The following is a 25,567-nucleotide window of genomic DNA, read 5'->3' as shown; positions in this document are numbered from 1 at the left end:
TGATTTATTTTATTTTATACCTCCGTGACTTTACCGAAAGAACCAAAGAGTATAATTATGACTGTTATCCAATCGGGTGACACAGTGGCAGAGTACATGGCTCGCAAAGTCATAACTCTGCGCGTTCCAATCCGAGTCAGGGGGTCGGACTCAGTCCTTCATCGCTACTGGGTCAACAGAATGTACTGGTAGCAGTGTTGTGTGGGGGTGGAGGTGGAGGGAAGTCAACAGTTGTCATTATCTGACAATACTTGTTACTGCCATCGATATGTGCGGGAGATGAGTTCTGCCACGGACTTTTCTTTCAGCTTTCACTCGAGTCAGTCAAGAAACGCGATACCCCCAAACCCACTGTGAAAATGTGACGGGACAAGTGCCGTCTATAAAATGTCGTACGGCGTGTATTAGGCGCATACTGTGTCCATCACTACTGGAAAAATGGGACCCCATCTCTCCGAAGGACTTTGATAAAATTCTGAGAATCATTATCAGCTCCGAGGGAAAAATTGAGGGTCCTTGGTGCTTGAAGGCTAGCGAAACAGAGCCCCTAAAAGCACCCAGGCCAACTCTGATATCAAAACAAGATTTGTTGGCAATCTTTTGCGAGTGTTTGTGCATTATATTATTCGACCCTGAAATGTAATAAATGGCTTAGCTGCAGTTTCTGAATCCCATTCGTACAATTAATTACAATATACAGCTCAACATCGCTTTTGGGGTATGGCAAACACTCAAAACAAATCAATGTATGTATTCTATTACAGGGTCCCACCGAGCGAGATCCAGTATCAGAAAAACAAAGCCTCTTTACGAGGACAGTTTAATAAATAAAACGTCAAAATACAAACCATCCACGCAGCAAGGGTTTGCTGACGTCCAATGCCAATTAACGTTGCATCTGCCAGTGAATTCTTCTACCAGTGATGCGGATTAAGCGTCGTCCTTGCCTGCAAATCTTTCATGGCTACGGCGATATGCGTGGCCTTCGTCTCCAGCTTTCGCGCGATTCTCTGCAGTCCCTCCTCGATGTCGCAAATGGAGCTTTCGAACTCTTTTAAGGCACCACTCCACTCCTGCCGTCAGTGCCACCGTTTGCAATGTGAGAAAGGACAACACCGTAACTCAGAAATCGAAGGACTCCTATTTCGGACAACGAGACTCTTATTCGGACGTTGACATTTGTCCGAGCCATAAGTTAGGATTGTTTTTCTTTTCTTATATGTGTACGTTAAAATGTATCTTAAAATGTTGAAATTGGCACAGAATCTGACAACGGGGGGGGGGGGGGGGGGGTGGGGGGGGGAATGTGTTGAATTTAAAGTTCATGTCCGTGGTTTACAAAATGGGGTTTATTATTACTACTGGAACCGGTGATTTCCGCGAATTCACCGCGTGTGCTGGCTCGGTCATAGACCTACCGAGCAATAGAATGACATCCAGCAAATGGGCAAGATGAGTTAACGTTGGTGGTTTGGGTATGGGTGGCGGGGGGGGGGGGTGATAGAGTATATTCATATTAACAATGCAAGAGTGAATTTCATACCATGCCTCCATTATATATATTTTATATGGTGTCATGAACAAAAAAATTTAAGTACAGGGATGTGTTCCCCCTCATAAATATCAGAAAATTGCCACGATCCATTGCTGGCAGAATCATAAGAACCGCTGTTCGCCACTAAGTGGCGGTGACGTCACCACGGAGCTAGTGCCAGATTAGGTACACACACACATAGTGTGTCCGATGACAGGTAAAGAGTGTCGGTCAGTGTTAAATTTGTTCACGGAATTAGTGACAAAAATATTCGTCAACATTTTTTTTATATTTATAAATTCAGTCAAAGATGACTGTGAGCCAACAAACATCATGAAGTGGGACGTTGGCCACAACTTGCTGCCCACCAAAGAGCGAAGCGTGATTCGACTGCAATGAGACGAGTTAACGAGTCTGAATGAAGGCTCAGATGAAGAGAATATAGTTATTAGAGACTGCAGTGACTAGATGGCCAAACATGGTAATTGGCAATGTATTTACTTATAAAAATTTACTCAGAATTGACTCGCAATAATATGATGGGGGTGGTAATCGCACTCCCCTCACGCCAACATTTAATACAAAAGCGTGGACTAAACTTTAACTGCTATAGGCGACCAGATTAACAGAACGACCAAACTGAAATCCAGAGTCTTGGCTGTTACGTCAAAGATTCCTGGTTGAATAGACGAAGAGAATGGCGAAATAAAATCCACAGACAGAGACTTGACTACAGCTCCGCAGGTTGCCGTCGGCTGGACTTAAGAGGCCAGTAAACTAAGATTGTAAAGAGAAAACGGCTAAATTGGCACTGCTGTAGCCGGGAGCAGGAGGATTGGGGCCCTCACCTTGGCGGGCAAGTAGGGTTTTGGCTCCACCTGGTGGTGTCCGCCGACCCACGCCGTTGCCAGCCAGCTCTCGCACGAGTCCTGGTACCCTCCCGGTGATGGGGGCAGCCCACCGCCTTCTTCGGCTTCCACATTCAAACCCTAAAACACACACACACACACACAAGATCCCCTGTAATGAACCCAACTATCAAGGCCGGCCACGGCACACTAAGGGTGCGGGTGACCAGCACCACACCCGACCGCCTTTTTCTCTTCAGCGGCAATGTTTACACACCGCACGTAGATTCTCATTTGAGTCCGAGTTTAACTAGGGGAGGCCCAGGAGCGGTTCAGATCATCGTCGTTGTTGACTGTGAGAGGGAATCGAACCTAGGTCGCCGGGGTTCGTAGCGCAGCGTGCTGACCGCTACACTATCACTTCCCACATACACGCGCACACACAAAAATACAAAGATCCCCCGTATAGCGTTAACAGACTTTAGGGGCAAGTGCTGTTAGCGAGAACCTATGAAGGCCAGAACAGCATATGAGGGAGTGGGTGTCCAAGCACCATGCCCGACCGCCTTTGTCTCCCTTGTGGCAATGTTTTTACGCACCACACCAGGTACTCATTTGAGGCTGAGGCAACCTAGGGAAGGCCCAGAACCGGTTCAGATAATCGTCACCGGTATTGGCCGTGAGCGGGAATCGAACCTCGGTCGCTAGGGTCGTAGCGCAACGCGCTAACCGCTACACTACCGCTCCCCACTACACACACGCGCAGATTACCCCACACCCCGTCATTCAGCCAGACAGACTGTGGAGGGCAAAGCACTGGGCGGTGGCGGCCACCCACGTAGGCTGACTTTAGTGCTGTGGGCTCCCTCCCTCCCTGCCAGTAGCTGCTACACTTCCAGAAGCGCCGATGCTTGTGCACCGCCACGATGGCAAGATGTTAACTGCCTCGCCTGGTTTACAGGAGGTCGTGGGTTCGATCCCTACCCTGATGCCTGCTGTATATTTGGAGTCTGCATGTCCTCTCCTATCTGCATGGCCGCATGAATTTTTCCCTCCAGGTCCTCCGGGTTTTCCCTCCATAATTAGAATCCTGTGTTTAGAGTATTTGGCTGCTATAAATGTCCACGTGACAAACCACTTTGGTGGGCTATCATGTCGCTTCTGAAAAAGTGCTATACAGCTCAGTGGACCTTACCGGGTAAACTAAAATAGTTAATACAGTAGCAGTTAGTTATACATCCTACCTGCTGCAGTCAATTTCATATGGGTCAACATACCAAGGGGAGACCAGACAGTTGCGTTAATGCCTAGATGGCAAATGAATGGATTACCTATACAGCTCGTGTCATTATTATTGGCTTTTACTTTAGTTTCCAACCTTATCTATATTGTGAGTATAGTCATTCTTGATTTGTCATTGCTATTATTATAGGTTTTTACTGTATTATTCCAATTAGATTATATCGTTATGTCCAAGTTGAGTTTTTTTTAAGTATTGGGCTTTGAGATATTTCAATAAAGGCTTTTAAAATAGAGATTTTTACTTTAATAATTATTCTATTAAATGAAGATTATTACATCAGTCAAATGGATCGTTACATCGCAGAATCGTGAGAGGTGGCGACGGCTGGGGAAGGCCTTTATCCACCAGTGGATTGAGCATGGATTTGATTAATCATCATCATCATCTACAGTCCTGCTTATTTTACTTGCTTGAAATCAAGGGAGGTTGGGAGCGGTAATGCAAAAGAGTGAAGTATGGTGGAACAACCCCCTACTACCAAACAAGCATGGGGTGCGCCCTTCATCGAGTAGTGGAATTACAAATGGCTTTGCATTGTTACTATAATTACGGATTCTGGTAAATAATAAACATTGCATCATGGCTTTATTTCATAAGTCATAACAAATATTTGATAAGAAGAACATGAAAGAAGTGAAAGACAAAAAAGCCTAAACAAATCTGGCTGTTGTTTTGGAGATGGTCCCCAGATACAGACAGTGTCCTGTGTTCAATGTGTGAAGGAGGCTGTGGAATGTCAAGGCGAGTTTTGTTGTTATCGAGTGGTTTCTCGGCCAATTCTGTGGACAGTCTCTCACATAAGCGGGCATCTTTTACGAAAAGATAAACATGCTTTGCCACTTTTTTTATGGGGACATTTGAAAGATTGGAAACATTTCCATATTTACACGATTACACAATAGCCTTCAGAGCCACGCTTTTACCCAGGGCTGCCTCGACTTTTCACTTACCCCCAAAATTGCTCGCAAATGCCGGCAAGCGGTACGCGGGTGTTATATCACTTTAATTGCATAGGGCTCGAGCAGCGCACAGATTGCAACACATTTCGTAGAAGGAGTAAAATCGGCGCACAAAACACAATTTATTTTGCTACAAACGCCAAGCTAGATTCGATAAATAAAAAAGCGGCATATGGTTCGAATAACGACGCAACATAAAAAAACAACAGACATCCCTCCGCCGAAAAACATCGAGGGCTTCTTGCGGAAAATTAAAAGCACTCAAGCCGGCTGACGTGGGCACACAATGTACGCACTTACACGGCAATAATCTAACCCCACCGTGCCCCATCCCTCCTCACCCATTTCTTTTTTTACGAGAGCCTTCGCTCAATCTTGAGCGTGGGCGAGTTTTTCACATCCGTCGTCAGGGGAACCTGGCGACGGGGGTTATTGGCCTTGGCGTGCATCTCCCCCCCCACCCCGTGCTGAGGGACTGAGCTGTGTGACGTGGGGGGGTCATTAGGGTGCGTCTGGTCATGACTGCCGATAGGTGAATGCTCTTAAAAATAAACACTTTGAAACAAAGCGTTGCTGTTTCACAAACTCTCGCTCTACTTCTCAGGAGGACAGAACATGAAAGCAGAGTATCTACTCATTATTATTGTTTTTGTCTATCCAGTCCCCCTCGTTACGACGAGGGGAGGGAGAGGGACAGGCCGCTGGCTACACACCCCCCCACCCAACCGGGTGCTGCACCTCGCTCCAGGAAAGCGGCAGATCATTGGGCTGGCCGTTCTCGGTGCAATCTTAGGGAAACGTGGGAACGCCGAAACGTTGTAATCAGCCAAAATTACACGGTTGCTTCATAAAAAACAATCGTGCTGTACGCTGACGCAACGAGGCCTAACGACTCCGTTAGCACTGAAGACGACAGAGTCAACAAACAAGCGGGCGGCAGGGTAACTGCGCCAATTATTGCGCCTGTCGCAGAGCCAGATCACGCAGACTCAACGGTTCAATTCCCACATTGACCCAGAATTTTTCTTTATTTCTGCGGACAGCCAGAATATGCCATCTGCTATAAACTGGTAGCCCTCACACTCACATCATTGGCCAGATTCATAGCTCAGTGCTCCGACCCACTTTGCCACCTTATCATCTTGCATAATAATGCACAGTAAGTTCACCCTGCAGGCATCAGGTTAGGGTTTAAAGGACACATACCATGAACTGACGTGAGACATGCCATAACATGATGAAAAAAAAATATCTTGCCTAACTGCTGTGTGATTGATTTCATAAAAGATCCATATTCTTTTGTCGACGTCGCATTGAATGAATGGCATGTACATACACATTTGCAGAGCGTCGCATAGTTTCTGGAATGCAGATAGGTGGGGACAATCCTATATTGTGTTGATTTTTTTACAAAAAATGTGAATAAGGCTGCATAGCATCCAGAGGAAGGTGTCGGTACTCCCACCTCTTAACAAGACGTCTGGCCAGCGTGGAAGAGTAGGCCAAATACCCTCTAGAGCAGGTGTCTAAAAGATCTCTCTCATGGAGGCCCTTCCACCAGCAGTGGTATGCACGAGCAATTTCAAGGCTGCACGCTTGAACTTTTGCCGGGCAATTGGCCAATTTTCAACAGCCTGATGAATCTCAACTATTCCAGTGATCCATGTAGTATCTCTATCACGTGCACAAACTCCACCAGCCCCAGCCACCGAAATGCTTGCAGCACAGCGATCTTGTAACATCCATGTCCTGTATTTGTGCAACTTGCATTATTAAATTAATACGCTTGTTTTGCCAATGAAAGCCTCACCCGAGTCTCAAGTCTCCTGCCAAGTTTTTCGCAGTAGGAAGCAATGCTGCTATGTGTAAATCCCAATTGAGACATTTACAGATATTTTTTTCCAATTTTCTTATTCTCTGGCCAATACCAATTAAATCGTGTTTTTTTTGGTTTTACCATGGGAAGAACCCGTATAACTAAGAATGTTTGCGATCGTTGGTACATGCTCAGTTTCTTTGCCCTTCCCACCACACCATAAAAAGAAACCATAATTAATATACAAAACAGGTTGGTAAACACCCCTTGCACATAAAAGTTGTCATCAGTAAATACGGAGGACTACTCACAGGTTCCGACTGGTCGCTGTAGGTGGATGGCGAGGGCAGGTGAGTTGTCACCTGCACGCGACTGTTACCGCAACCGCCACGGCCTGTAGTTTGTCCTCCCCAGTCCATCGACCCTGCCATTTATGGCCACTTCCGCCACCACAACCCTTCACTTCACTATCCCCCCCCCCCCACCTTATTATTTTCCTTCTTCACCGGCAGAATCTCCGGGGCCCCCCCCCTAACCCACTCCACCCCTAAGACCCAGTCTCCAGCAACCCTCTCAGTCCAGTTCAGCCCCCACCCTCCCCCTCGTGTCTTCGCTCGATTCCTCCCTTGGAGATTGAAGAGAAAACCACAGGCGGCGTTCCCTCGTCACCTGTCAATTTGCCAAGAGGCGACAAAAAGAGAAAGGGCGAGAAAGAGATGTTGACATTTATATATTTTTTTCAATTAATCTGTGCATGTCACGCAAAAGCTGCGACAGCCACAGAGCTTCGACGAGAAACCGCAGCGCCTCTGCTACAAGTACGAAGGTTCCAAGGGTAAAAGTAAAAAGGTTAACAAGAGAACGCAGACATTGTGAAAACAACCACCAAATGAGAATTGGCAGCAGGCAGTTCCCTCTAAAGAATGTGCGGCTTTGGAACCGGCTCAAACGAAGTAAGCAATACACACGAGTTGCCACACAGGCTTAAAAATCAACCCCGCCGCAAAGAGCTGTATGATTTCATTGAAGCGATTGTTTAATTGGGTTTGTACACAATATGCAACGGACGCATCGTGCAGAATTGTTAAGTGTTCTTAAATAACATGTTTTATTTTTTTTCATACGTAGGCTTTCATTTTTGTGTGGGATAATGTAAATGTTTAGAAAATAACCCTCCACCATGAGACAAAGTAAAAAACAAATAAAGCTGTTACTTCATGGGCAAATGTGTTAATTGATTTTATCAGCAAACTTGGACGTTGAAATTCAACCGAAAGTTTCCTTGCCTGTCAGCATTTATTTACGTGTAATTCTCATCCAGTGACCAGCATGGTGAAGTATGGCCTAACGATCCCTACGACTGATATGGTGTGGGGGAGGCCATCATCCAGCAGTGGACTGACAAAGGGCTGCAATTAATTTCTATTTTACATACGAGGTATAATTGTTGAAAAAATAATTTAGCATATTCCATGGGTCTTTCGGTGAAGTCACGTAGATAGGTTCAAAGAAAATAACAAAAAATAACAAAAAACTACGACGTTGCGATCGAAACTATCTACGTAACTTTACCGAGAGAGCCATAGAATATGGATTCCTGCAGTCACGAAAGCTTTAAGTCAAAATAATTTAGCATTTGGCCACAACCAAATTTAACCGATTGGCCTTAGGTCAGAGACCACTATTGGATTTAGAGCCAATGCTGTGTACAGCTAAAAATATATATTTACATATTTCTAGATTTGATGCTTTCGTGACGGCAAGGATTCATATTTTTGGGTTTTTTCGGTAAAGTCATGTAGGTAAAAAATTTAAATTATAATTACTAAAAGTAAAATAAAAATAAAATAAAAATCATTTTACTTTTATAAATTTTAATTTTTTACCTACGAGACTTTACCGAAAAAACCCAAGAATATATATCTACATACTCTTTGGTTCTTTCAGTAAAGTCACGTAGGAATAAAAGAAAATAAATCATTGTATTAAAATAAATCATTTTATTTTATAGCCGTGACTTTACCGAAAGAACCAAATAGTATGGATTCCTGCAGTCACGAAAGCTTCAAATCAAGATTAAATATATCTACACTCAAAGAAACAGACAAGAGCACGGTGCTGGAATCCTTCGCTCGTGCCACTGCTGTCAGGAGGGCCTCCGCTAGAGGGAGTCCCTCTGGGCGAGACTTTCCACCGACTATTCAACAACCTCTTCCAAAACGTTCAGCCAACATTGGCTGAACATCTTGGAAGAGGTGGGACTATCCACCCTTCCCCCCACCGCATGAAACCTGCCGATTCACCAACTGTGGTCACACACCCTCTTGATGCCGCTGGTTGGACGAAGGTGACGGTGGGAAGGGAGGGAGGGAGGGTGTGGGATTTCATGAACATCCCCCATAAAAAAATAGAAAAAAAAATACTTAAGCGTATATAAAACATCTATACTTTTCTGTACACGTAATAGCATATAAATATCTACACTTCAAGACATGCGCGCTATGTTAAGGGTATTTTTCATTTCACGAAAATCATTGCAGAACTTTGTTTTTACCCTATTAACAACGGAGCAACGTACAAAATCAGTTGTTGATTTATTTGCTTTTTTAATTAACAAAAGACAGGGGGGCTCGGAAAGCGTGGCCCAGCTCGGGAAGCAATGTGACCTGCTGCCCCCGGAATACTTGCGGCGTCAACCACTGGCAAGAGAAGCACTTCTCGTGCGTTTCAGACGATTCCCCCAGGTACTCCTAAAGCTAAGTGAAATTACATACAAAAAAACAACGCTCCGATGTCCGTATTTTCCTTGTGCAAAGGACACGGATCACACGGCTTCGCTTTTGCGGTCAGAATAAAACGAGCGGTTGAGCAAAACGGCGTGTGTGTGTGTAGAGTGCCGGCAATAAATGACAAAAGGATGGCCGTTGTGTGGCTGGAAATGCTATATGCCCAGAGAGATTGTAAAGCAGCACACTGTGCTTTTGTGAGAGAGAAACTGAAAATAAATCGTTGCACTGCCAAGCAAGATCATGCGTTTTGTAGTGCTACCCCGACAAAAGCTTATGTACAATCACCTCTCTCACCATTGTTGGGTCCATAGCTCCCAGCAAAGGCTTACTTTTAAAAGCAAGCAAAAAAAAACACTCATTTCAGTCTATTGAAATCGCGATTGAATGGCACTTTAATTAAATTGATTTGCTCGGTAATTAACAGCCGCACGTAGCTCATAATCGAAGAGTGAATGTTTTATTTTTTGTTTGGTAGCAGCTCTTAAATATATTCAGCTCTTGTTCACGAAATACTTAAGCACAACGTCTACAAATACGAATTGTATTTACGACTGCCACGATGACTACGTCAATGACAAGTACTGTTATCTCCAAAGCCACCCACCTTATACATAGAATTCTGCTTATCAGGGGGACATGGGCGTTATGTAGTTCAGTAACATTTGTTATTTTTTTAAAAATCCACTTTAACACGAAACTATTTTTTAAAAATCCACTTTAACACTATGATATTCGGTGATGATGCATTGACAGTGGTGCACAAGCACAATTAAACAAACTCAGTCAACCAGTCCCTCCAGAAAAACGCGATTATGCGATCGCAAGATTTCACGCAAAATCAGCCAAAGTCCGCATATTTATGCGGGGGGGCGCGTTTTTTCAAATACGCCGCACTTTCGCCGCATAAATTGCAGATTTCCGCGCGCAAAATATGCGGGCTTGCATGATTTCATAATCCCCGCATTTTCGTTGCAAAAAGTCACATATATCTTAGCAGAAAGTTGAAAAATGTTGCGTTTACTTCACACAAGCGCAGCCATTTCCCCTGTTGCCATGGGAACGTTATGAAGTGACGTCACTCATTACGCGACATCATTGAAAAGCTGCAAACCCCGCGATGCCAATGAAACCATGATGAAGCCCGCAAATCTTTCTCATTTGCCAACAAACATAAGCGCAAAAGACCGCGCAAAGCAGTTCCCCAGTGTGTTACATGACAGTGGGGGCAAATTATTTTGCATAGCTACCTCTGTAAAACAGGAAGCACACATTTTATTTTTTAATATTTTATTTATTCATTTTTACAGAAGTTGTAGCATATTCATTTTGTAAAGCAACAGAACTTGTTCGACTCAATGTTTTGTAAGTTTGAGCCATCTGTTTGTTAAGGTCTGAAATAAAACAAGATGAGAACTTAAATATTCCCAGCACTTTCTGTGATGTAGTATGCTTGCTTATCATAGGAAGTAATAAGAAATGACTCTTTACATTAAAGTAGTAGCCTAGTGAATATGGGGGTTGGGGGAATCACTTTTTTTTCTCTTTTCATCAAACCGCAGTTTTTGCAAGTTCCCGCAATTTTTGCAAGTTCCCGCAATTTAATCGCATAAAATTGCATAAATATCCCGCATATTCCATCGCATTTTTTAAGAAAACGTGCCGCATAATCAACGATTTTTGCCCGCAACAATCACCAAAAAACTCCGCGTTTTTCTGGAGGGACTGGTCAACACATTTCGGGCAATGGTCCTTCCTCAGAGCACTTAAATGTTTACGTGCTATGAAGAAGGGCCATTTGTCCATATATTGCTCATATATATTTTTGCCTTTAAGGTAGTGTTGTTGCTGAGCATATGGAGTTGTTTTTGTAAAGATGTTTGAGAGTGGTTGACCGAGGTCAGAGTTCAAGTCCAGGTTTTGACCACCAATGGTGATCGAGGTTCTCAAGCGTAAGGGAGTCTACAGGATCAGCCCGGTTACCGATTAACGTCCGAAAAAAAAGCACCGTGATAAATTAGAGTTAACTTAATTTGGGTAATTTGCACCTCTAAGCATAACAAATCATATCATCAGGCGACAATCTCACAGCAGAATGTACAAGGAAGTGGGACCTCGACCATGTAATGAAAAAAGGTAATGGAGAGTATTTTTAAGAGGTCCTCTCATTATTATTTTTTAGAGCCGTTCTCTAACACGAGCTGCACTGCACTACGAGATTTCCCGATGGATTTTTCATCCCACTTTATTTTTAAATGTAAAAACTGGGACATTTTATAACATTGTATACATTCCGCAAATATAGAAATGTTGCATTACAGTTTAAAGTACAAATTGTAAGAGTCCCCAATATGTAATATATTTTCGACATTTGGTGTTGATAAATTTAGTTTTTTATATCGGACAATGCTATTATGAAGACGCTAGATTTTACAGATGGGGTCTTCCGGTAGGAGTCAATAGTGCGGTTGTACCAGTTCAGTAATTTGCAGCTACTATTCAAACGAAACATTTTGGAAACTTTTTAATGTGATGCTGGCACGCATAGCCGACTCTTTTCAAATGAACGTCACATCATCTACGACGATCGCTGCAAAGCCGATAGCGCATACCTTCCTGGTTCGCACGCCCGCACAGTGGTGACAAGGGCGGTAGAGTCTGGACTCCTCGCTCCTCTGCAACGAGAGGGAAAAGCGCGCTAATCACCCCTGGACATGTCGAGGTGATATGCTTGGGCACTACGCTCATCAAAGCGTATTTTATTAAGCACCCGCAGCATTGTACAGTATCGAAAAGCTAATTTAATGTATTAATTATACAACATAAAATTTGCGGGGGCGGCGGGGGGCAATCCATAACGCTATTAACCGTGTTTGCTTTGGCCCGTTGCCAAGGCATAGCAGGGCAAGCTTGGAAATACCAGCAAATGCAACAAGCCAGATCTTGCAGAGGGCCCACATTACACTTGGCACCCGACCACCACCTCATGCATGTTAATGTCATACTTTATATGCCTATGACCCAGCCACAGGTATTCATTCAGAGTTCAAGTTTCAAGTTGATTTTGTTTTAAATCAGGTGGGAGAGAGCGGAAGAGAGTCTTATTTGCAAGAGTGACCCGAAGTCACCATAATTGCAACACAATTAAAATAATGGACAGCAATAAAGAGAAATCAGAGCAAATAGATCGACAAAAAAAATCGATGTTAAATAGTAGATTCCCTGTAGTGCAGCTTTATTTTTAGACTGATCATAGCTACAATTACAACGTAAGTTACAGAAACATGGCACTGATATGGGGCGACTATTGTACTCTGCTGTAAACAGACGAGGATATATAACGAAACATAATGCACCGCAGTTTTAACCACCTCCACCGTCAGCAAGCTTCAAGTTCCAATTGATAACTCCCCCCAGGGTACATTTCAAAGTTTTATTAAACGCATTGAATGTCCCGCTGACACATGACCATCAACGTGTACCTCACAACATAGCCAAATTATCGTCAACATGATCAAACATTCTAGAATGTTTACACGCACAGAATATTTACAAAAAAAAACACTTAGCTGTAGATACATTACGGAGCACATTTTGGGTCGGTTGCCACACTTGAATTGATCAAAAATAAGGACAAAGATCCCGTGTGAACATTGTCGTACTATGACATGCTGGCTAACAGGTAATTTGGAACAATGGTGTGCACTGACGCACGCTACTTAAAGAATCAAACTCGTGTCGAGGGGAACACCCACGTCATGTATGTTCTGTCCATGCTAATTACGCTGCGGGAAGGCCCGGGGGTAGAATGCCACGTGGGGGGCCCATCTTATTCCACCAACCACCGTCCCCGGTTGGCTATGTACGGTGCGAAAGAAGTTCAACGTGCGTACACCTGCACAGAACGGCCAAAATATGACACTGCTCAATGTTTCTGTCGCATTGCTGCCGACGGAACCATCAGGCAAAAAAGTATCGTGTGGATTTGGTCACGTGTAGTGGTGGCGCGCCTTCACAACTTGAGTTTAAAAACCCAGTCAAAGTTAACATTCAGGGCCAAATAACATCCGAACCGGTCCTGGGAAAGTCCCTTCACCAACCCACACTGGGCCAGCATGGTGAAGTATGGTCGAACAACCTCCGTGGACTGACAAGCCGTGGAGGTTGTTTATGCAAGCAGTGGATTGACAATAAATATTATTATGATAATTTGTTCTAAGTTAAATATGTATATACACTTCAATGTCATCCATAATACATGTCTTTTTGGGTTAGATCGCGTAAATATATGTGTCGTTAAACTCACCACTACCCGACACAGCTAACTCGTTAGTAACGAATTGGCATGTTCTGTTTACCTGACAAACCTTACTAATTGGTTGTGTTGGGTGGTGTTGGGTTTAACGACATGTTTATATATTTACGCTATCGAACCCAAAAAAAACCTCTATTATATAATAAAAACGCACACTAGGCCACATTTTATTTCCCAGACATCTCTGGATTTGAAATTTGTGGCAATTAAAGTCCTTGTTATTGCAGAGGTAATGGGACCCAGGAATGCACTGCCAGGGGAGTCGTGCCTTGTTTGTTCGAACAAGAACAGACCTTTCCATAATGCATTGTGCCAGCAACATTTAATATTACTTTTAATATATAAATGTGTATTTGGTAGTAAAATTGAAAGGGGTTGTCCGTTACTCAATAGCTCCTCTTAGGTAACTATTCATATGCCTATTTAATAACTGGTCGTGAGAACATTTAGAAATATTTAATTCTAATCAGACCCTCATGGTGTTAAGTAAATTTTCCAACTCTTATAATATACTCCGTCTCTCCGGACTCTCTGTTTATGTAGTATGACACTTTTCCCATTATGTTTTCCTTTAAGGCCACAGTGTTATTGATGAGTGTCGAGTTTCTCTTTAAATACTCTAAGTTCATTTGACCGCTGCTGCTGCCACAAGTATCGGCTGCACAAAGCACAAAAATAAAACAAAAAATAATCCATTATATAAAATAATGACATTTTGAAGGGAACAAATTGTTACAGATGTACCACTTACAGCTCCCCCCGAGTTACAGAACCAGGTATGGCTACACTTACCGTTTCATGTAAAGGTAAAGCGGCAGCCCTGCAATTGCTTACTCGTGCCACTGCTGGCGGAAGGGCCTCCACGAGAAGGAGCTCCAGACAGCCCCATCTAGAGGGTATTTGGCCACGTTGGCTGGACATCTTGGAAGGCATAAGAGTAACGCCACTTTGCCCCACCACGCATCTCCTGCTAGTCGACTGCGGCGAATGCTGCTGGGTGGACGGAGACGGCGGGGAGGGTGGGGGGATTTAAGAGACTTGGCCTGGTTGTTTCAACTGCCATACCTGGAGATCGAATCAAACCGGCGACCTCTGGATTGCAAGTCCAGTGTGCAAACTATTATACCACGGCAGCATTCCCCCGTGCACTATACATCGTCTACATTCCCGTGGATACAGGGCACTGCCAGGCTTCTCGGAAACTCTACTTAAAATCGCATCAGACCCAGCTTTTCTTACCACTCCAATGCCTCAACCTGTAGATGTTTGACTCACTCGCAGTGTGACCTACTGAATTACTTATTTAATCCAGGAGGGCCACACGGAGTGATAGGGGCTCTTTTTGCAGGAGGGTTTCTTTCTGCAGTGGTGTATTGTTTAAAGAAGTTTTCAGCCAATCAATCAGTGTTTATTGTTATACAAGTGGGAGAAAACCCACGCGTGCGAGGGGACACTATCCCTGTACATATGGAAACAGATGGCGATTCGTCCACTTTTCTGGACTGCCTTTTACTGGCGAGGCAGGGTATGGCACCTCGACACCCACGGGAGTGGAGTTGTAACAACATTTGTGTGATCCACAAACCCACGCCGCCACAGCGGTGGATGACAAGTATGTGCCACCACTAAACCGTTCTTGTATACAAGTCCAAATTGCATAAGTATACAAATCAACAGAGGTGGGACAAAGTCATTGTTATGCAAGTCCAAGTCGAGTCGCAAGTCATCAAATTCATGACTCGAGTCTGACTCGAGTCCAAGTCACATGACTCGAGTCCACATCTCATAGGTGGGACAAAGTCATTGTTATGCAAGTCCAAGTCGAGTCGCAAGTCATCAAATTCATGACTCGAGTCTGACTCGAGTCCAAGTCACATGACTCGAGTCCACACCTCTGCAAATCAACCAGCCAATTCATAATTCAGTTGACCACACCATCAAGCATTCACCCTACAATCAAGACAATCACAAAACCAACCAACCAACTTTCCAGGCAACCAAGGGATCAGCCAACCAACACCACCGGTCAATCAACCACACAAACATTCATCCAATAGTTGTGTGGTTGGTTGTGTGTGTTGTTATCAATGTGCGGTAGTGCAGTGGTTATCACGCTGCACTACGAACCTGGCAACCCGGGTTTGATTGCGGCTCACGGTCAACACCAGTGATGGTCATCTTAACTGGTCCTGGGCCTCCCCTAGGTCGACTCGGCCTCAAATAAGTACCTGGTGCAGTGTGTAAACATCGCCACGAGAGAGACAAAGGTGGCCGGGCATGGTGTTGGCCACCCACCCCTCTCGTGTGCTGTACCGGCCCTTCATCGGTGCTTGCGAACAGCACTTGCCCCAACAGTCTATTCAGGCTATAGGGGGTGGGGGGGGTTAGCAACGCGCATTCTGGTATTTTTCAATGCTAGACTCCCAAGCTGCGGACTCAGTTTCCAGGTGAGGGCATTAGCTTTCCGAGCCACTACATTTGCAAGGTTGGTGCCATTGTGCTCATCACCTATGTGTGTGTGTAGAGTGGACTGCTTAATGGGCCACAGAGACCAGACTCCTGGCGCCCTTATTGAGGCGTGGTTAGAAATGTATGGCCACTGGCAAAATAGAGTATTTATAAACCATTGTGAGAGGGATATTGCTTGCCACAGTGGTCCATACATATTTTATAGCTGCGCATTAGATGGACGTGAATGCAGGAGATGGATACAGCTTTGTACAGACAATTCTGGTTTATCTGCTCACCTAGGGGTACACGACAATCTTTGCCCTATTATAGCCTGACCAAAGCAATATCGATGGCGTCAAGTGGGTTTTGAAAATACTGTGGTATTGAAAACACTTTTAGTCTCCCCCCCTCCACCTCTCCAGACCCCCACGAGTTCATTAAACACGAAGACATTCAGCGATGCTGCACTCTGGCAGTGGTGCACAAACACAATTAACAAACAAAAATAGTAACTCACTCATTAACACTGCCTTAATATAATAAAAATATATATTTGGTCACGTTTCGGAAAATGGCTCTTCTTCATGTGGCACGTGTACTAAAGGCAGCGGTTTTATTTTAAAACCTTGTTTTGCCACCTCCTTTACAAAGTTTGTTTTTCCAAATCTTCTTTTATACAAATTCGTTTGTTCTAATCATCTAAATGTAACTAAAATCGGCACATAATTTGTATCTATTGTATATAATGTAATCAATTCTTACACACAATTCAATTTCATCGATTGTATGCATCACTACTGGATGTACTTAATGATCCCCAATAATATTTTATCCCCCAGGAAAGTGTCACTGAGTTTAGAGACTCTGTTGTCAGGAGGGGTTCTGCATTGAGATGTTTGGCCAAATCATTTTTTTTGGCATGTGGGAGGAAACTGGAGTACCCGGAGGAAACCCACACTTATGAAGGTGGTGACACTTTGGAATACCATCTCCTGACTGTCTTGCAGCGCCATAATTAATTTACAAAAATCCCATCCACCTCAATTTATAGTCCTGTTAATCACAACATTGCCTTGTAGATTTATCAAAGAACTGTGGAAGTGTCCATGAAATGGCAGTATCCACGTCACACCAATACACACACACACTCATGAATTGTTACATATTTTGAAAATAAATAAGTTAATAGTCCTTAAACTTTTGTCAACGCACGTCATGTCCCTCAATACACGAACAGCTGGCCCCCTGGGGTGAGAAGACTCTTCCCATATTGAGATTAATAGCAAGCTAGAGGCAACATTCACCTGTCAAACCACATTATCTTTGCTGGAACTTCGAGGCCACTAATCGGAAGGCTTAGCTGGGGCTGACAGCAAAAGGTCAATTTCTATCCCGAGGCTAGGCAGAGCAAGGGTTACTTCCATTATTTAGTATTACTATTTTGTATACTTGTGTGTGTTTATATACATATATACTGATATAAACACACACCAGTAATTAATTTTGGATTACATTTTTTCAGATATTGGATTTGTGATTTGAGACCCAATATCAGAAATCATTTTGTATTTTCATACTTTTGGAAATGTATAAAATATAGATCGCTTTAAGTGTGTATGCACTACATTGAAAATTGTTCACGTATTTTAAAACACATTTTTATATTTCCAGCAAGACAGGACTGCAGTTTAAACGTTTATTTTAAACGTATTTTAAGTATTTCATCGTCAACGCGAAGTCCTGCAATAGGACTTTTTAGGAAAGTTCAGAGGAGATATTAATATATTAATATATTGACCAGATTTGTATTTCTCGAATTGATCCAAAAACCAGGAACATATCCATAAAATACAAGTTAGTACAGTTTACAAAAAAATCCACAAATATGCACATAAATTCGAAATTATGTAAACTGGTATTACATATATACTGCTATTGTTATTAATGACACAAAAAATGCAATACTGAAAGCAAGAAAAAAAACTGCTTCCAACACCTGCTTGGAATAGTTTCCAATTGTTAGTCAATCAATATTTAACCTGTATGGCTCTTCACTACAGTACGTAACAATGAAGTAGATAAACATCTGCAAACATTGACTTTCGGAAACCAAACAGATAAATTACAGCAGAGGTGCCCAGAGGTTTCTTGAGACTTGGTGCAGATTACCACTGGGTGACCCCCTTATTCATTAGCAATAACAACAATCCAAGAACGGTCGTAGGGGTCTCCCTTTTGTGCGAGATCCAGGGAAAATGTTCCTCGAGTACCCCCCCCCCCACCTCCACTCTGGGCGACCATGGTTTACAATGTCATGGCTACTTTCCCGCACCTTCGATTAGCATGGTTGGCTACGTACGGTGCGAAAGAAGTTCAACATACGTACTTGGATGGATGGTTCAGTGTCAAAAACAACTTCAGGAATCAAGTCCTCAACAGTATTTCCACTGGTGGCACTTTTTTTAAAAGCATATCAACTTGGTGGCATTAGCCCAATAAGATATTTAAATAAAAAGACGAGTAATAAAAAAGCTTGCCTACCCATGGATTTATGTAATAGTTTCCAAAATGTATTCGTCTTTAGGAGGTATTTTAATTTAGAGTTACGGAAGCTATTTCCATGCCAACGTTTTGGCAAGGTTTGGGCAACCCTTTGATCAACGTGGCCTGTTTTAATAGTGTAAAGTCCCTGATAAAAACGCAACTTTACACGAAGGTTTGGTTCACAGTGGATCATCTTGACAACACTTACCCCCCCCCCGTGTTAAGGACACAGCAAATGCGGAAACACTTTCAACCTTAAATGGAGAAGCATTTGAAAGATCATAATAATTGATGATGTGATTTTATGACACTCGGTTTTGGGAATAAACTAAGGAGTCACATTGTGGGGACTTCAATGTAATTTACACAGCAAAAGGGTGCCCTGGTTGAGGGCTAATTGGTTAATTGAAACGTAAATACAATGAGAAAGAAGACCTTCGGGTCTTTTTCTTGGACTTTATCCTGTCAACGAAAAGTAGGTCACAGCTGCTGCCTATTGTACGTACATGTCAGCACGCTGGCCGTCAGTGTGGATTCGTGAAGGTGAGCACCAAAGGCCGCAGGGAGCATAGTGCAGTGCAACAATTGATATTGTTGCATTGCCATCTACAACCCCAGAGCACGGCCCCACACAGCATGCAAGTGCCATCCAGGCTCAAACCTGCTTGGCTTTCGATATCGGACTGGACCAGGTGCATTCTGGGCGAGTTCGTTAATCACAAAGGTTCGCTTACTATTCAATGTTTACTCGGCAAAAAAATGTCAATCCGAAAAAACTAATCGTTGGTAAACTTTATAGAGAACAAAAATATGTAGTTTATGAGCACCAAAGTGTAAAGTGTTAATCCCACGATGCGCTCTCAGCTCTGAATAAGACCGATCGCCCAAAACGTCTGAACGCGACATGTTCTGTTACAATGCTGCGTTAATGATGTGTAGTTTGTATGCAAGTGGTTCTAAAACTAAACACATTTTGCTCTGTACCCCTTGACACTGTACACGTACGATGTTGGTTAAAGCACAAACTACATCTTAGGATAGTCACATGATTATTATTGGACTATGTTAATCACTACGTAAATATCCAGACATTGTTATACTGATACCATCACACATTGTCTACCGGATCAATACAGATCTAGCAGGTTATATACGAGTGAGTATGATGTCAAAGGAATTTAAAAACATTTGACTATTACCAGACATTTTCTGAGTACGGTGATTTCTGTAATTGCGCAGTTCATTCAACGTTTTCATTTGTTACATTCGTGGGAAAATCATTGCTTTAACAATACTTTATAAACAACTTCCACGGGAGATGACGAGAGCTTATAAAAAGTTCAACTTACGTTTAAAAAGAAAGGTAACCCGCCACCGCATTACAAGTAACCCACCAGCATAACATCGCTTACTTGGATCGGCACAACACGCGACACGGATGAACAAACCAGTGGACAAGTTTGTGACAAATGCGTGCGGGTAGCCGTCCTTAAAACCTTACTTACTTTGTATCCGTGATTCTTCCACGCCCCAAGGAATTTATCGCATCCGCATTTCGCCGACCGTGGCAAGCCCGATGGTGCCAGCCTCCGACCGCTCCAACGTAACCCAACGTCCTTCCGTTTGTAACTCAACGTCCCTCCGGTGGAGTATTGCCCGCACGTCTGACAGGAGGCCGATGACTGCGACGACGATGACGATGGCACGGGTGGGGTAAGCGAGCTCTTTTTATCCCAAAAGGGGCTGCCTCGGGATGGTGAATTGGCAAGATAATCTGAGTGGAGGAGAAACTTGCACACGCGAGTCGCCAGCTACTGGTTTTTTTTTGTGTGTGCCAACGGTCAGAGTGGGTGGAACCCAGGTGAGGGAAGGGCAAGCCACAAAGGCGTAATTTTACGAAAAGCCGCGTTCAAAACTCCGCCCTTGGCTGGACACGATTGGTAGGATCGAGAATGCCAAGTTGTGACTCGGCTTGCCGGACAGGTTATGCCTGTCGGTCGCAAAATGCAATTTCAAGCTGCTCGTGCTTGCCGCGGGCTATCACATGGTTACCCGATGGCCCAATGAACGAGTGCTTTGTTATCATCGCGATCTCTCCCGCGATGTCCCAACGTGCCAGGTTGTCTTCGCGTGCAACGCGCTTGTTGCCTGTCTTCACAGCTTAGGTTCGGGGGTGCTAAAACTGTGTGTCAAACGGTCAAAGTACAACAGCACAGTGCTCACGTTAACTTGGCCACACTCGAGTGGGCCCTCTGCGTCGCCTATCGAACCAGAGACGGTGGCGAACGTCGCTCCCACCTGGCACAAATTAGATCGCCTGGGAGTGCTATTATCTCCCTCGCCTGGTACGCAGGAAGGTCGTGGAGTTTGCACGTTCTCCCCGTGGACGCGTCCATTTGTCTGCGGGTCCTCCCGGGTTTTCCCCCTCCACGTTTAGAAACATCCATTTAGAGCATTTGGCAGCTGATTAAAAAAAACATCCCCGCGTATGACAAGCGACTTCGTTGAACTATCATTTGTGGCCAGGTCGCTTCTGAAAAAGAGCTATACAGCTCGGTGAGCTTTACCTGGTAAATAAGTAAAATAAAAACCGTATTCCCTCTGTCACTGCACTGCTGCAATATCGGCGTCGGTGCCATCCTGTAAGAATCCAAAGATGTTGAAATCACACTTTAACATATTCCCCGGTGCCTCTGAAGCTTTTTTTATTATAAGTTCAACGTGTGCGAATTATAAATGTAATAACGAATGAAAGAATGTCGAATAAACGAAAAGTGCAATGAGGGAGTGGTGTCACAGCGGTGCAGTGGTTAGCACATTTTGCCGTGAAACTTGACCCCTGGGTTTGATTCCTGGCCACGGCTAACAATCAGTGGTGAGTGACATCTGAGCCTGATCTTGGTTCACCAACCCATTCTGACCAGCATGATGAAGTAAGTCGAAACTAGACTCCCATGATTGACAATGGGGATACCTTCATTCAGCCGTAGATTGACAGAGGGGTGTAAGTCAATATTATTACAATATTCATGAATCAAATAAAGCAATGCTGTCTTGTAATTGTAAATATGAAAAACCGTGCGATGGCGGAGAGCAATGGGTTCCCTCTTCTCTCCGATGTGTTCTCGGGCTGCGCTTTATGCTGTTCGACACGATGACCGACGTTCTGCACAGCATGCTGGGAGCTTCAGTTTCCCAAAGAAGATTCAGTCCCTGAAAAAGCTCTCAGAGCGTGGGGCGTAACGTCGGACATTGTGCCCCCAAACAACACGTGCGCGGCACAGCCCAAAAAACACATCGAAGATCGATTTGCCGGGCGGTGGTGGCACATGGCTGTACTCCAGCGCTGTGGAGGCAGCAGGGAGGGTTGGTGGGTCACACACAGATGCTGTGAGACTCCCTTCCCGGAGAGCGTCAAGGAGGAGCCGTACTCTGGCTCGCAAGGAGAAGCCAGCACAACAATTGGACTCATCGCCATCTGTTTACATCTGTACGGGGATAGAGGGTTGCCCCCTTGCGCGGTGTGAGTTTTCTCCGGGTGCTTCGGTTTCCGCCTGCATGTACAAACACTCATCATTAATTGGTTGAAAACGTCTTCGAATAAAAACCCAGTGTAAGCAGGATCCTTATGAAAAAAGAGTTCCGTGACTCAGTGTGGCATTCCTGAATGAACAAGTATCAGAATTTATATTTAGACTGGAGGAATCCAATGACCTATGACGAAGCTCTTGTTTCACAGATGTCCACGTAAGGGGCGAGTCGGAAAGTTACAACAATACTAATTTTACAGCAATAATACAAAAATTACAGCAACAAATCAAACGTCCAAAATATACAACACAACTGTGGGGATCCTCAAAGTTCACATCCACACCCGTGACAAAAATTTCGAGGGTGTAGGCATACAGACTGATTTTTTCAGAATTGAGCACAGCGTTTCATTTGACTGATCTGGCAATCTTTAAGAAAGCTGCTGCTGCCGGATACATGTTCTTTTTGCTAGGAGCAAAATGAACAAAACCGTGGCCACCTTGGTTCGGCCTGGACACAAAAAAATGTCCTAAAAAAAATTAGCACGGCTCGAAGTGAGAGAGATATTGTTTTTGAATTCGTTCGGGGCTTTGATTAAAATGGCAGCACACCGTTTCTCGCACCTTCTGCTGATAAGGAATGACGTTAATCATTTCGGCGAAACTGAGTGCGCGGTGTAACGTTAATAATTACGCGAGGTGATTCACGCTTTACAATTGCACTGATTTCTGCTTGGGGAGTTGAGGGCCTCTCTCGTTCATTGAGTTTTGGAACGATCAGCTCGCCAGGAGAAGCGCGCTGGGGGTGTCTGGAGTACATTGGGTCCCGTATCCTTTTGCGGTGGAGCGCGATTAGTCACTCCCGGTGGGCCCGTGACGTCCGTGCGTTGGCGTCGGGGAGTTTCCTAACGTCGCTTCTGCTGCTGTCGCCTCGTTGTATAACTCTCATCTCTCCAAAATAGCTGCGGGGGGTAGGGGGGTTCCCTCAAAAGAGTAAAGGTGCAGCCATTAAATTAATTGCTCAGGCCACGTACAATGCGCAAGAAGGTCGACTTACGTTCATACAAGTGCCTCAAACTCGAGGAAGCGCTAGAGGCACTCTGGAGGAAGGGATTTTTGGCCTACTCTTCCACACTGTGGCGGCAAGACATCTTGGAAGAGGTGGAAGTACCTAAGCAACGCTTTACCCCACTACGTGCCAGCTGTCAATCGCCTATCCCGAACCGTGGGTTTACCCATTTATACTGCTGGGCGCACTGAAGCAGAGGGGATTTAAGAAACTTACACCATTGATTGAACTACCCAACATAACCATGACACCAACAGCCACATCCCCTGATCAGGAGTGTATTCACAAAAAATATTAATTAACAAAAATACTTCTCTCTCACAGATAATGCACCCGAGAAAAGACATGCAGTATCAGGTTCACAAATGGTCCGCATACATATGTTGTTGGCGCGTTAGCGTTGTTTCAGTTTAAATACAATTAATCCTCATGGCTAAACGCGTCGTAGGTGCCCATAGTTTCAACTGCCGAGGCCGAGATATTGAACAGGCGAACTCTGGATTGCATGTAAAGTGTGCTGCTTCACCATTACGCCAGAGTTATTCAACACCAATTAGCTATTGTGAAATGTCAAACGCATTTACAAAAGCTACCAATGCAAAATATTAGTCAGACTTTAAAAACACTTGAGTAATGTGTGATATAACACGTAATAATTTCCAATATTTGTCCCACTTCACAGTAATTAATATGCCTCAAGGTACGAGTCGACAACACCAGCTAGGTCAATAAAGTTAATATTTTGTGGTTAATAACTAACACTCTTGGCTTGTTTGATATAGCTCTGGTTGTGGGTTCACTCTCCAACACAGCGGTGTGCTGCTCTCGTAACAAATTGGCATGTTTTTTTTCGTGAAAAACCTTACTAATTGGTTGTGTCGGGTGGTGGCGGGTTTAACAATACATTTATATTTGCGCGCCCTTACCAAAAACATTTATTATGGATATACATCAAGTCTGGTAGAAGGTTGTGAGCGCACTCATTTATGTCCACTCCGTTCACTCCAGTGTTTGGTCATTCGGCGTTGTCTGACCACACTTCACCATACTCTTTGGTTCTTTCGGTAAAGTCACGTCGGTGGAAAAAGACTTCACCATGCCGATCAGCGCGAGTTGGTAACGAGCATGGTGGGGAGGCATTATGATACGGCCAAGAGGAACGAGTCTACCGAGTGCGTTCACGGACAGGGGAGATGGAGCCGTGATAATCGGTGTGTGTGTGTGTGCAGGGTGCTTACTATTACTCAGGGTGTGTGTGCAGGTGCTTAGTGGATTATTACACCCAGAGGCTTTTAGTTCTCAACTCAAGACATATTTCGTTTTCACTTTCACGCCCATCTGTGGTAAGGTTTTCTGCGTTTTATCCAATTTTTTTCTACCTTTTCAGATATTTTCCGCTTTATTTGTACAGGGTTTGCTCAGGGTTGGGCTATGTTACATAACGCGCTGCGAGGCTTTGTGTGAACGGCGCTGTATAAAAAAAAATCAAGCATCAGTTCGTTTGTTAAGCTTTCGACCAACAGTAAATTGACCATGGCTGATGACGACGATGTGATGGGTGAAGGCCTTGCCATACTGCAACCAATGTTGACTCGCCACATGGTGCTACCAATTGTCCCGATCTCAGAGGGTAGAAAGGTCTAAGGTGACTTGAACTTGCAACTTTCAGATGTAAAATTGTCTTCTCTAACCCCCCAGACAGATACAGAATCAATATGCAACACGTACAGCCCTTTTGTCAATCCACTGCTGAATGATGGCCTCCCCACACCTGGCCACGCCGATGTGTGCCGGTGTTGGTGCGAAGCATAGACACAATCTTGACTTCAAGCTTTCGTGACTGCAGGAATTCATAGTCGCATGATGACGATTGCTTGTGTTGCGATCGAAACGTCGTGATATTGTTATTATTATTTTTTTCTATCTACGTGGCTTTACCGAAAGACCCAAAGAATACATAGAAGTACAGTTTAACAATGGATTTTTTCTGCACTGACCTCTACTTCCCACCATGTAGGCCCTATGAAAACCTGTTTGTGCGTGGTAGGTCATCCATACATACACAATCCGGGCTCAACCTCTGCTTAGCTTCCAGGATATGACGAGATCAAGCACATTCCTGGTGATTTGGTCATAGGCACAACATAATTAATAACCTTTTATAAATACAATTAACAAGGTCAACATGTCTTACGCAACACCGCGGCTTATGGATATTAGTTTGCGTATTCTTCTCTCCAAATGTGTAACGATTTTTTCGTCTTTAATGTGCAGTACAGTACTTAATGTTCCACAATCGTAGTTAAATCTAAGGAGTTACGCTGCAAAGTAATTCGACGAGCTTTTTGCGCATTAAAATAATATACACGCTCTGATAGTATACATTCACCCTCCAGTTAAAAAGCGATATAA

The 25,567-nt window shown here is 44.0% G+C and overlaps 1 protein-coding gene and 1 long non-coding RNA gene across 3 annotated transcripts in view; both read right to left on the bottom strand.

Annotated features, from left to right (window-relative positions):
- The window catches only part of LOC144729736 (uncharacterized), a 49,129-nt gene extending 42,194 nt beyond the window's left edge, over positions 1–6,935 (bottom strand). For both annotated transcript variants that reach the window (XM_078610194.1, XM_078610195.1), the window contains exons 1-3: positions 6,772–6,935; positions 2,383–2,523; positions 948–1,073 (exon numbers count right to left, since the gene is read on the bottom strand). In XM_078610194.1, coding sequence (XP_078466320.1) covers positions 948–1,073; positions 2,383–2,523; positions 6,772–6,891 — 387 coding nt within the window. In that variant the 5' untranslated portion in view covers positions 6,892–6,935. The remainder of the gene's footprint in view (positions 1–947; positions 1,074–2,382; positions 2,524–6,771) is intronic.
- Positions 6,936–6,961: 26 nt separating this feature from the next.
- LOC144729735 (uncharacterized) lies at positions 6,962–20,381 on the bottom strand. The gene is made up of 3 exons (XR_013587751.1): positions 20,062–20,381; positions 11,859–11,921; positions 6,962–7,129 (listed from the first exon to the last, which is right to left on the bottom strand). It is a non-coding gene; the product is annotated as an uncharacterized LOC144729735 (long non-coding RNA).
- Between the last annotated feature and the right edge of the window lie 5,186 nt (positions 20,382–25,567).

The sequence above is a fragment of the Lampetra planeri genome, chromosome 33, assembly GCF_965212315.1.
Source record: "Lampetra planeri chromosome 33, kcLamPlan1.2.h2, whole genome shotgun sequence".
Classification (NCBI taxonomy): domain Eukaryota; kingdom Metazoa; phylum Chordata; class Hyperoartia; order Petromyzontiformes; family Petromyzontidae; genus Lampetra; species Lampetra planeri.
This window is presented reverse-complemented; position numbering and strand designations above follow the sequence as displayed.